This window comes from Coturnix japonica, chromosome 5 (genome assembly GCF_001577835.2).
Source record: "Coturnix japonica isolate 7356 chromosome 5, Coturnix japonica 2.1, whole genome shotgun sequence".
Classification (NCBI taxonomy): Eukaryota; Metazoa; Chordata; class Aves; order Galliformes; family Phasianidae; genus Coturnix; species Coturnix japonica.
In genome coordinates, this window is record NC_029520.1 from 32,677,248 (window position 1) to 32,689,780 (window position 12,533).

At 38.4% G+C, this 12,533-nt stretch overlaps 1 protein-coding gene across 1 annotated transcript; it reads left to right on the top strand.

Moving 5' to 3' along the window:
• The first annotated feature begins 46 nt into the window (after positions 1 to 46).
• On the top strand, positions 47 to 12,497 carry SRP54 (signal recognition particle 54). The gene is made up of 16 exons (XM_015864990.2): positions 47 to 215; positions 1,234 to 1,342; positions 2,396 to 2,487; positions 3,064 to 3,148; positions 4,043 to 4,147; positions 5,316 to 5,382; positions 5,509 to 5,566; positions 6,557 to 6,707; positions 7,526 to 7,674; positions 8,954 to 9,054; positions 9,159 to 9,245; positions 9,574 to 9,647; positions 9,883 to 9,991; positions 10,735 to 10,905; positions 11,312 to 11,407; positions 12,046 to 12,497. Exons 2-16 carry the CDS (start codon positions 1,265 to 1,267, stop codon positions 12,135 to 12,137), a joined length of 1,515 nt encoding a protein of 504 aa, XP_015720476.1. The 5' UTR covers positions 47 to 215; positions 1,234 to 1,264; the 3' UTR covers positions 12,138 to 12,497.
• The last annotated feature ends 36 nt before the right edge of the window (positions 12,498 to 12,533 follow it).

Below are 12,533 nucleotides of genomic sequence, written 5' to 3' on the forward strand. Positions count from 1 at the left end.
CGGGTCTCGCAGAGCGCTGTCGCGCTGTCGAGTCGGGGCGGCCTTAGCGGGGCGGCCGGCGTGTGCCCCGGCGGCGGAAGTGCGGGCAGGGCGTAGGCGAGTGGTGACGTCTCCCGGTCGGTAGGAGCGGGTGGCCGGTGGCAGAGCGGGGAGGCAGCGCAGGGCAGCGCAGCGCCGCCCGGCCCCGCAGCTGTAGGCACCGCGCCGACCCGACGGTGAGTGCGGCCTGTCCCGGTGTCGCGTAAAGCGCCGTGTTAGCGACGCGCTGCGGGCTGCACGGACGTCGGTGCGCGCAGTGCGGGCTGCGCGGGCTGCCGCTCAAATCCCACCGCGGCTTCTGCCGCCCGGCTCGCGTCGGCCAGCGGCCTACAGTGCCCGCAGTGCAGCGGAGCCAGGCCTCGGTCCGCGCCGGGCAGTGCGAGGCACTGCGTCAGGGCTGGCCGCTGCCACGGATGCGTGCTGCGTGGCCATTGGGGGCTCGTGGCCATTGGGGGCTCGTGGCCATTGGGGGCTCGTGGCCATTGGGGGCTCGTGGCCATTGGGGGCTCGTGGCCATTGGGGCTCGTGGCCACCGGCTGCTCTGACACAGTCGGGTCTTTGGGTCTGCAGGACCGCTCGGCGGTGAAAATGTTTATTAGGAACTAATTAACTTTTTGTATTTAGCTATCTGTGCAATTCTGGAACGTGGGGGGGCGGGGGGGGGGGGGGGGGGGGGGGGGGGGGGGGGGGAAGCGTGGAAATTGTCAGCTGTTTTATTACACATGGTTTCATATTGGGAAGTTTAGCTATAATAGTGCTGATCAGGCAGTGTGCCCTGTCACTAGCAAAGCGCGCTGCTTCTGATCGTGTTGTCTCTCCAGGTTCCGTAACTTCTAGGCTCTTTGGCTTGGTTTTAAGTCTGTGATGTACCATCACCCTGGTAAGGAAACAGGGAGCTGTGTTCTGTTTGCAATTCTGGCTGTGCTATTTTGTCATGATGAATTTTAGGCACAGATACACCAGGTAGTGAAATGATTCTTAGTTGCAGGATGGTGTTTCTGTTTTCAAGTAGGCCATCAGGATGTCCTAAAATCAATTTTAGGCCAGTATTTGCTAAAAATAATACTTTAAAAGTTCAGATTTGTGCTTACTGGGGAGCAAAGCAGGTTACTTAACCCAGAATGTACTGGAATAATAACATTGTGAAGGTATGGCTTCAGCTAGTTTTACAGCTGTTTTTTAATTATTTTTCAGATTCTTTTGAGTTTGTTTTGAAGCCGCCAAAATGGTTCTAGCAGATCTTGGAAGAAAAATCACGTCAGCATTGCGCTCACTGAGCAATGCTACGATTATCAATGAAGAGGTATGTAACACAAGTGCATGATGACACTGCAACATTTGGAAAGTAAAGTTCTGGTAGATTAGGCTGATGAGAAGCTGAAAGTTAGTTGTTATTATTCCTGGGCTCTTTCCATCCTTCAAGTAAAATTTGTAGCTAGTGTTTTATAGCCTCTGATAGCCAAATGCAGTGCTAGATTTAGGTATAGGGTCACCTCAGAGATAGTGGGCACCACATTCTCAGGGCCGCTTTGAGACCTTGCAGAGTGCACCAGCATTTGTGTTTAGCTCTGCTACATGTGCACTGGATTGCTAGCAGGTGGACTGTGGAACAAGAAATGATTTTCAGTATAAAGAAATGATTTTCAGTGTAGGCTTTGTGCCCTAAAATGAGAGGAGTTTGCTGCTGTTCTGTCCTAGCCAGTGTGTGATTCTGGAATCTGATAGATGATGAAACTTGATAGTCTGTCTTTTTTAATTAAGATTTTGAACTGGTGAATACACTGTAAGGACTGAACAACAGGATTGAAAACTAAAAGATATCATTTGGAAGTGCTTTTGAATAAATTGGTAGAAACTTCAGGTAGACAAATATGTTTTGTTGCCTGGAGTAACTAAAAAATAGGCTTACCAAAGGTTGTAGGGTTGGCATAGTATATGGGAAATTGGTAATCACAGCCTGAACCTCTGATTAATCAGCTGAGGCAAGTGTTGGGTCAGCTGTGGGAGCACAGGTGAGAGTAATTTAGCTGTGATCCTGGACAGGGTGGAGCTTGACTCCACCTCCTCTAGACCTCATTTAAGGGCTGACCACCACTGAGGCAGCATCTCTTTTGGAGAGATAGTTTATGCAGGTGACAAATTGAGGTGCTTCCTTTTCCCTTTCAGATTTAAACTTGATTTGCATATGAGCAAATGCGTAGACTTTGTGACAATTGATAAAACAGTAAGACCTCATGCATCTATGTCATAAAAGCTTTTACTATGTCATAAATAGACTCCTCATTGTTATTGGAAACTAATGCTGAGCTAGTCAATGTTGTGTGTTATAAAACCATTTTTCTTCTATACTCTAAAGGTTTTAAATGCTATGTTAAAAGAAGTATGCACAGCATTACTGGAAGCTGATGTTAATATTAAACTTGTGAAGCAGCTAAGAGAAAATGTCAAGTGAGTAATCAACGCCAATTTTAATTTTAATGTTTGTAAGAATTGTATCTCGATATTATGGAAGAATAACTTTAATTTGTATATGATTTTCTCAGACATGTCCTGTCTACCTTCAAACCATAGTTTTCACTTTAACTAAATTCAGTTTCAAGCCAGTTGTATCAAAACGCTCTTCTTCAAGTTTAGCCAGTTGCTTTGATCTTTCTTTGTAAAAACAGTGTCAGTTGAGTGGAATAGGAAACCAGCACTTAGTTACAGCCTAGACACCTCATCTTCCCATGCTCTGTGCTGCATATAGATAGGTCTGTGAAAATGATCAGAACTGTTACCTTGTTACTTTGAGATGTGTAAGTCAAGTAGATACAAGTATACTACAAACCTGGCTTTGTCCTACATACTAAGATGATGTCTCTAATGTATGTCACTTCTTGAATACGTTGTACCTAAAAACTCAAGGCAAATCAGGTTGCTGTTCAACTTGCAGAGTCTTCACTTACTACTAGGTTCAAGTGATGCTGTCAGTTCTACCAGTGCTTCATGGCTTCAGTTTTCCTAAAACTGTTTTCTTTATCTCAGGTCTGCAATTGATCTTGAAGAGATGGCATCTGGCCTTAACAAGAGAAAAATGATTCAGCATGCTGTCTTTAAGGAACTTGTTAAAGTAGGACTTTCAGAATTCTGTACTTTTCTTATACAGCCTGTGTTGTGTGAGCAATACAGTAGCAAACTTAGTTTTAAGGTTATTGTATGGTAACAACGGGTGTTCTGCCTGTTGGATTGTCAGGTTTTCTGTTCTAAAGCTACTTTGTATGCAAACAGTAGTACTTTCTGATTGGAACTTTACTTTCTGAGTGTATCTTCTAGACTGACCTTCAAGTTCAGCTATTTCAATAAATTTAAAGACAAAATAAGGATAAGGGACTGTAAACTCCTGAACTGCTGTCTTTGGTGGTCCCAGCATAATGTCCTCGCTACTCTAGGGAAGATTTGTTCAAACTACTTACAAAGCATTGAAAAAGTCTGTAACAACCTGGCAACTTTTTATCAGCTTGTTTGGTCAAGTCCATAGCTGGTATCAGTATTTGGCCTCTTTCCTGTTACATGTTGTCTTCTGTTCATCTGTAGTCTGTGATCATGCATGTGTTGGCTCCATGGAATGTATGCTCCTATTCATTCCAGAAGTAAGAGACTAAACTTAAAAAGTCTTCTGTGTTGTAGGATTCTAGAAGAGATCCATCTTGTGCAGAGATGGTGGGGTGGAGGTTATGTTTCTGTGTTTTTATATTTATACAGTATATGTAGGCTGCCTTGCCTTTGGTGCTTAGTCTTATGAAAAAAATAAGTGTTATAGAATGATTATGTGTAACACTGTATACTAGATATATGGGTGTTCATCGTGAATTTAAAGAATCTAAGCCAAACTGAGACCTAAATATCCAAAAAATTGGGTTTCTTGTTGAACATGAAAACAGGCACTGATCAGGGCTCAGTTTGACACTAAGTGTTACAAGTTTCTGAAATACAGTTTTGCGATATGCTACCCTTTGTTCTATAGCTTGTAGATCCTGGAGTCAAAGCATGGACACCTACCAAAGGAAAACAGAACATTATAATGTTTGTTGGTTTGCAAGGAAGCGGTAAAACAACAACCTGCTCAAAGGTAACTTGCGCTGAATCTGTTTGGGCTTTTTGTTGTTTTTTTTCTTGTCTTGTTGAACACTTAATGTACAATGTGTACTTGTGGCTCTTGCTGTTTTTATTACTGACTGCATTGTAGAAATACTTTTGTAGAGGAAGTTTTTAGATAAGGTGAATGTCCGAAGTAATATATATTGGAGCTTATAGTTGCAAGACTTCCTCCAAGGTAATTTTTTTTAATTCAACTTCTAATGAAACAACATAATGTATGGATAAGTTTGTTTTCACTCCATGGGTTTAAGAGTCCCTGTGAGTGGCATCTTTTTCATTCTGTTGCCTGCCTGGGGGAATTAGTATAAGTTGACTTCTATATTAGGTATCTGAGGTAAGCATGAGTGGATGGTGTGAAATCTGTTTTAGCTGCAAGTTTATTTAGGAAATTAGGATTTCTGTTTTCAAGACTAAAAAAGAATGCTCAATTCAGAGCAGTTGTAACTTAACCTCTTAATTATTTCTGAAAAGATTATCCTATTGAAGAAGACCAGTGCATACTTCCTTTTTTTGTCACTTGCTCACAGAAAGATTCATATGTAGGCCTTGCTAAATATATCACTGCTCTGATTTCATAAGACATTCCTGGTGCTTCTGTAGGAAAATATATCTTGGAAGTCTTTATTTGGGAGAATCAAATGTTCTGTGAATGAATGTTGTATTAGTGAGTCCTGCAAGTATTACAGAACAGTAAGGATTCCTTTCATTGCTTTAAAACATATCCTTGCAATTGGAATATATTTGTTCCTTTGGAAGTAAAAGAGCAAAGAAGTACTCAAGTTTTAGCAACTGCTGCAGTTAATAACTTACTACTTCAGCTGGTTTCCAGAAGCTAGCTCTATTTGTGATATTAAGAGACAATAAAATAGGAACAGAGGCTATTCTTAGCTCAGGAAACTGAAATCAGAAGCAGAGTCAAGCCACTATTTTTGTCTAACTGAACAGTTACTTGTATATCATGCTTTTCCAATATGCAAAATTTGATGGTTGTATGATGTTACAAAGTAGTCACTGGTATACCAAGGCTGGCTCGATTTTTGTCCTCAGTTTGTACTTTAAGGTATTACATAGTGTCATACTTTGTAGTGGGAGTTTGGTGTAACCATTTGCTTTGGTTTTCTGTTTTTTGTTTTTAACAGTTAGCATACTTCTATCAAAGGAAAGGTTGGAAGACATGTTTAATATGTGCAGACACATACAGAGCAGGTAATTCAAACAACTACTAACAATATGGTTCTCTCTCTAATACTTAATTTTGTGGGGTTTATTTTTGGGGTTTTTTTTTTGTTTTGTTTTTTTCCTAATACTTCCCTGACCATACCTGTCTTATAGGTGCTTTTGACCAATTAAAGCAGAATGCAACAAAAGCAAGAATTCCTTTTTATGGGAGGTAAGCATCTTTCAGAATCTGTTTGAAGAACAATTCAATTTTAATGTTCTTTATTCTCTTACAAAGTCCTGTTCACTTTTGCTTAACTATTTAGACTTCATAATAACACTTGCTCTGATGACACGCACTGAGTGGTTGAGGTTGGACCTCTGAAAATCCAGTCCACCCCCACTCTGCTTGAGCAGGGTCATATGGAGCAGGTTGCATAAGGTCATGTCTTTTTAGGGTTTTCAACATCTCTCAAGAAGGGGATCCACAACCTCTTTAAGCAGCCTAGCCAGTGGTCTGTCACCTTCATAGTAAATTGTTTTTCCTCATGTTCATCTGGAAGTTCCTATGTTGCAGTTTGCACCTTTGCTTCTTATTATTATTTGCTGTCACTGTGCACCTCTGAAAAGAATCTGGCTCTGTCACTTAAGATATTTATATGCACTAAGATTCCCTCTGTTTTCTCCAAGTTGAAAAGTCTTAGGTCTCTCAGCCTTTCCTTATAAGGGAGATGCTCCAGGCCCCTCATCTTTGTAGCCCCGTGTTCTCTCCAGTAGGATGAGGTCTCTCTTGTTCTGGGTTCCCCAATACTGAACACCGTGCTCCAGCTGTGGCTTTACTTGGGCTGAGTAAAGGGGTAGGATAACCTCTCTTGACATACTCACAATGTTCTTCTCAATGCAGCAAAGGAGACCATTGGCCTTCTTGCCACAAAGGTGCACTGCTAGTTCATGTAGATGACCTAGGGCTTCAGAGAAGGGCTCGCAGGACATAGTGGAGTCCTCAGTAGATGCAACAGTCCTTTGTACTTCATTTCACTGAATAGTAAGGGTAAATGATTTAGAAAGGTGTAATCTTATTCAGTTTTGGTTTGGCATAAGAGAATGTCAATCTCAAAATCCAAGTAGATTTATGGTTAATAATTTTACAGTCAAGCATTAAGAAGCTTAATTGGTTTGGGAATAAAGAATTGCATATGTACTGATATTTCTCTTTGATCAGTTATACAGAAATGGATCCTGTAATTATTGCCTCAGAAGGTGTTGAGAAATTTAAGAATGAAAACTTTGAAATTATCATCGTTGATACAAGTGGACGTCACAAACAGGAAGACTCACTGTTTGAAGAGATGTTACAAGTTGCTAATGCCATTGTGAGTAGTTTGAAGAAATATATTAAATTATGTTATTGTAATGCAACTGCAATTAATTGCTCACTTCCTTTTATGTGGTTTTATGTCTTCTGGAATGTCAGCACTTTTAACATCTAGAATATGCAAAAAATTATGAGCTGATATGAACAAACTAGAGAGAGATGATCAATGCTTAGTAGCTTTGAGTCAGTTTTAATTATTGGATCTGTAATTTAAGGATGCTTGCATGTAGCCAGACTATAATTCCTGCTTCAACTTTGCCTTTCAGGGTTTTTGCAATGTGAAACTAGATTAAAAAACCAGTCAAGTTCCTTTAGCTATGTGTACATCCTTTTATGTGATTGCTACAAATAGTTGCCCTGAAACAGAATGTTCAGCAAGTTGGATGTGTAAATAAGTTGATGTTTCTTGTGTAAATTAAAAATATCCAATTTTTAGTTCTGTAGTCTTGCATAACAATATGGCAGCTCCCACACAACTCATGCTAATGAGTAACTTGTTTTCAAAGGAACGGACGTCTTAAAGATTTTAATAAAAACAAGAAACAGAGGCTGTTAATTGCTTATAGGTGCTAATTAGCTCGCTGGCTTGGATACTAACTAAAATCACTCAAAACATAAGTAATAACTGTAAAACTATTAGATTTTAATATTCTATGTTAGATACTTTTTTTTGCAGATAGTAACACAACATAAGGGTTTTCAAGATGTCCTTAGGTAATACTGCTCATAGAAACATATTGCAATAACTTCTGTTGCTGAACATAGTGCATGAACAAGTGTTAAGAATGCAGGATTTTTTTAATTTTTTCTTCCTAGCAACCAGACAACATTGTTTATGTGATGGATGCTTCTATTGGCCAAGCTTGTGAAGCTCAAGCAAAAGCTTTCAAAGATAAAGTAGATGTAGCTTCTGTCATTGTGACTAAGCTTGATGGACATGCGAAAGGAGGTGGCGCTCTTAGTGCGTAAGTACTGTAATATCATAGGGGTGTGTGGCCATGGGTGGACAAATGTGTTAGTGTTTCACCTATCAAGCTACAGGACATCTACAGATTTAAGTAGTTATTTTTATCCTGATTTCAGTGTTGATATCCAGTATCAATGATTAGAATGTGCTTCCAATGCAGTAGTACTGGCACATCAGGCTTCTGTCTTCTGAGAACGGAATACAACTATTATTGCACCTTCTTTAGCAAGGCTTTTAATTAAAAATATTAATTTGGATGCAGTAACTTTTCACATTATGTTTATTTTTATTTAATGTCCAAGATCTTTACTGAAATGGGAGACATTCTAGCTAGTCAAATGTAATGGCTCTAGAGCTGTGATGCATGTTAAATTTCTAAATTCAGTGTCCAGGAATTTGGTGAAAGGTAAATTAGCAATTACACTTTTCTGAAGTCCATTCTTGTTGGATTTCATGTACGCTGTGCTTTATGTTGACAGTCTTCATTAACTAGAATGTGTGATGTTATCTTCTGCTTCTGTGTTAGACTCACCTCCAGCTGCTTTTGGATGATACAGCTTGCATGGAGCTGAGATTAAATGTCAGAACAGTTATCTGACACCAACTTGCTAAATCACTGTTTGATTTAGATTTTAAGTGTTAGAATCTTTCATCTGCCATATGTATTTTGCTGTTATTTATAGCACAGTGGTGGAAAACTGAACTTAGAGGCAAAGTGAAAATACCAAAATAAGTTCTTGCTGTCATGTGCTTGTATGTGGTGTCTGTTCTCTACTTTCTGCAGATGGGAAGCAGAATTCATTTAAAATTATTGCTAGAGATTGATTCTTTAAAAGGTTTTGATTTTATTTATTTTTCCCATGTCCTTGTTTTTTGCCTGTCTTGAAAGTGAGAATTTTTTAGGGTTCTTCCCACAACAGGCAACAAAATTAGCCAAACATCTGACTTCCCAGTATTAGGATAAAAAGGGTGTGAGTGATTTATTTTTCTTTCTATCTTCTGAAGTTTCTGGAACTTGGCAATGAAGATAAGCAACTTAGTTTTCTGATGTTTTGTAGAGCTAAACTACTTGTATAAAATACAAGTAGAGCTTGTATTTCATGAGGTACTAATTAGAGAAATATTGTCAGCTACTCATCGTCAATATTGGATTTTTGTTTGTATTAATAACTTGGTGTATGAAAGATACTTGGGAGATTGTGCCTATGTTGTTTATTGTGTTGTGCTGATGATCTCTAGCTGAGAGACCATCTCATAACATATGTATTTTACTGCAGAGTTGCTGCTACAAAATCTCCTATTATTTTTATTGGAACTGGTGAGCACATAGACGACTTTGAACCCTTCAAAACACAGCCTTTCATCAGCAAACTTCTTGGTATGTACCACATGCAGCTGTGCACAAGATATATTGAGATGGATAATTGAAAGTTAAACTTTAACTTCTTCAATGCCAACTTCAGGTCTGGTTTTGTTTTCCAGGTATGGGTGATATTGAAGGATTGATAGATAAAGTAAATGAATTAAAGTTGGATGATAATGAGGCGCTCATAGAGAAGCTCAAACATGGTAAGTTGTTCCCAAAGCTTGGATGCAAAGACAAGTAACTTGTTCCAAGTGCACAATGAAGAATGATTGTTCCCTAGTAAATGTGTGTCAGGCAAGAAACAGTTATGTTTTTCATTAAGTGACAAGTAGAACTGTAATTGCAGATGAACTAGCATATAACTCTTAAGTGTATGCTATCAGAAATGGCTTATTAATAGTTGAGGTTTACTTATCTGCTTGTTTATCCAGTATAGTACTTACCCTGTAAATATAAAGAATACTTGAGCAATGGTAGTAACAGCAAAATGTTAGTGTAACCTTTGCTAATCTTCTTTTTGTTGTACTTTAGGTCAGTTTACATTAAGAGATATGTATGAACAATTCCAAAACATCATGAAAATGGGACCATTCAGTCAGATCCTGGTTAGTTATTCTAAAAATCATTTTATCAGATTCTGATTTATTGCTGACAAAATTATGCTGTAAACTTAAAATTCTTTACTGAAACTGGTACAAGAATCTGTACTTTATATTTTTCAAAAAGGTAAAATTATTTGTCTACTGTAATACATACCTGCTAAACTAAAACTTCTGGTCTGTTTCTTAAAGTTGGCTTTGCCTGTTCTGACACAGCATTTGTTTTGCGTTTTCAAACTAGGGCATGATTCCTGGTTTTGGAACTGACTTCATGAGTAAAGGCAATGAACAAGAATCAATGGCGAGGCTAAAGAAATTGATGACTATAATGGACAGTATGAATGATCAAGGTAAAAACAAATTTCAACTACTGTTTGTTGAACAAGACTAAGGATTGTCTGGGGCAACAAGTTAGATATAAGACTACATCTGAGATGATAGAAGAGAGGGAGGTACATTTCACTCTTGGAAATAGTAAAGAGCACATATGTATCCCTGTACCATATAAACTCTGTCCATACTTGGAGATATACTGGCTCCATAGATACATACTGCTGCTTTCTTGCAGAGGCTTGATAAAATCTGAAAGCATTCTGTTGATAATTGAATTTTGTTTTTCATAGTGTAGCTATGCTTCTTAAGTTATTAATGCTGTCCTTACAAATGAAAATGTTGCATTCATCTTCACAGAGTCACTGTCTTTATTTGTATCTTTCTCCCACCCTCAAATTAACTTAGTGATACAGCCTGGTCTCTGGAAGGTGTGCTGTTTCTAATCTGCCTATAACTTTGACAGGAAGAGGTGTATTCTTACCCTTGAACTAAACCTATAAACCTGGCTTAGGCTGGATATGCTGAAAGAATAAATTGTTTCTAGCAACTTTTTCTTTCACTGTGATTTAACACATGAAGGACAATAATTTATTGCTGTTCCCTACAATACTCTGTTATTTCTGTATGGTTCTATATCAGCCCTTCTAAAACTAGTTTTTGCTCTCTGGCTCAAAACTAAATTCTCAGCACACTTGTTTTCATTTCTGCTACCAGCAGTAATCAGTAACAAAGCATTTTTTTTCCTCTCCTGTAATTGCAGAACTTGACAGTACGGATGGTGCCAAAGTATTCAGTAAGCAGCCAGGAAGAATCCAAAGAGTAGCAAGAGGTTCAGGTGTTTCTACTAGAGATGTCCAGGAGCTTTTGACCCAATACACTAAATTTGCACAGATGGTGAAAAAGATGGGAGGCATCAAAGGACTTTTCAAAGGTAAAAAGCAAAACACTCAGTGTGAAGTACATTACGTGTATTGTGAGAGGAGGACTGAGCTGTAGTTCACTAGTTTTTTCATGTTTGTAAGCTCTTGTGTAACTAGTGAGAGCTGTTTTGTTCTTCATGATGCTGATGTATAATGTGGCAGTCAAAACTACCGTATTTTTTGGCTTAACCAATGTAGAGTTCATTTCTGCTACAGTGCTGATACTTGAGTCTGCTGTGGGGAAGGGACAGAGACTGTTCATTCTTAAGTACTTTGGCTGATGTAGTAACTTTTAATCATTGATTTACATGGATTTTAGAAGGAAGAGATAAAACAAAAACATGAGACAGAATTTCAGTGTTTTTTTTTTTCAGTCCTGGTACATTAATATGCTTTGCTTCTTCCATTTTCTTCAAGGTGGTGATATGTCCAAGAATGTAAATCCATCTCAGCTTGCCAAGCTGAACCAACAGATGGCAAAGATGATGGATCCAAGAGTCCTTCATCATATGGGTATGCATTGCCTTTTTACAGCTTCAGCAGGGGTCTGTTATATTATGGAATTGAGAAGGGTGATGTAGAAATGTGTTTGTTATGTATCAATATTGTGTCTCCATGTCTTCTAACAAGAATCAGAAAGCTCAGTTGATGTGTTATTTATACTATGCACTAAGAAGTGTTTTTTGTAGACTCTTAATTTGGATTCAGGCCTCAAAACGAGCAATTGGAGTAGTGACAAAATAATGAATATCACTTAACAGAATTCAAGAATGTCTGTTGCAAAGCACATCTATTTCTGAACATCTGTCCCAAGGTTTGCCTCAAATGATGTTGACATGAACATCTTTCAGTAAATACATACATGCTCAAGTCTTGTGCACTGATACTGTTAATTCCTTCAAGATTTTTTATTTTGTCAAGATTTTAATGCAGAGGTCATGTTAAAATCCACCCTAAGCCTTGTGTTTGTGGATCCTCCTGTAATTGCTTTGTCAGATGTCCATATTTTGATAGTTATTTAAGCCTGGTTGAGTCTTGGGTTTTCATTTGTATATTACCAAAATGGCCTCTTTACAGCACAGAGGCTTTTTTGAAGTAAGATAGCTGTGCTTCAGAACTCATTAACACATGTTTTCGCTTATTTTCTGTAGGTGGCATGGCAGGATTGCAGTCAATGATGAGACAGTTCCAACAAGGTGCTGCTGGGAACATGAAAGGCATGATGGGATTCAATAATATGTGAAGAAGCCTTAATAAAAACGGACTGGTTTGACTATTAGTTGCAACTTCAGTGAAAGGATTTGCTTTCTTCCTTTTTACAGTGGTGGGCGGAGTGATCTTTTAAAATACTATTCAAGCTTCTCAGTTTCTACATCTAATTTCTGAAAACTATTTTTGCTTAAATTAGTTCCTCTCCACTAGTACCTGATGGCACAAAGAATGACTGAATTTAATGATGTAAAATTTTAATATTTAGAGACACTTTTTAATTGTTTACATTAAATGGCAGCCATTATATTTGTAAACAACCCTGATTTTTGGTTATAGTACATAAAATGTCGCAAATATACTGTAAAATAAAATTAAGTAATTATAAACACAAGAATGGCTTATTTTTTCAATTCTTTCATAGTGATCA

Coding starts and splice junctions, on each gene's coding strand:
- SRP54 (XM_015864990.2), top strand. CDS start 1,265: ATGGTTCTAGCAGATCTTGGAAGAAAAATCACGTCAGCATTGCGCTCA. Junction 5,383..5,508: donor TGCAGACACATACAGAGCAG/GTAATTCAAACA, acceptor CCTGTCTTATAG/GTGCTTTTGACCAATTAAAG. Junction 9,246..9,573: donor CATAGAGAAGCTCAAACATG/GTAAGTTGTTCC, acceptor GTTGTACTTTAG/GTCAGTTTACATTAAGAGAT.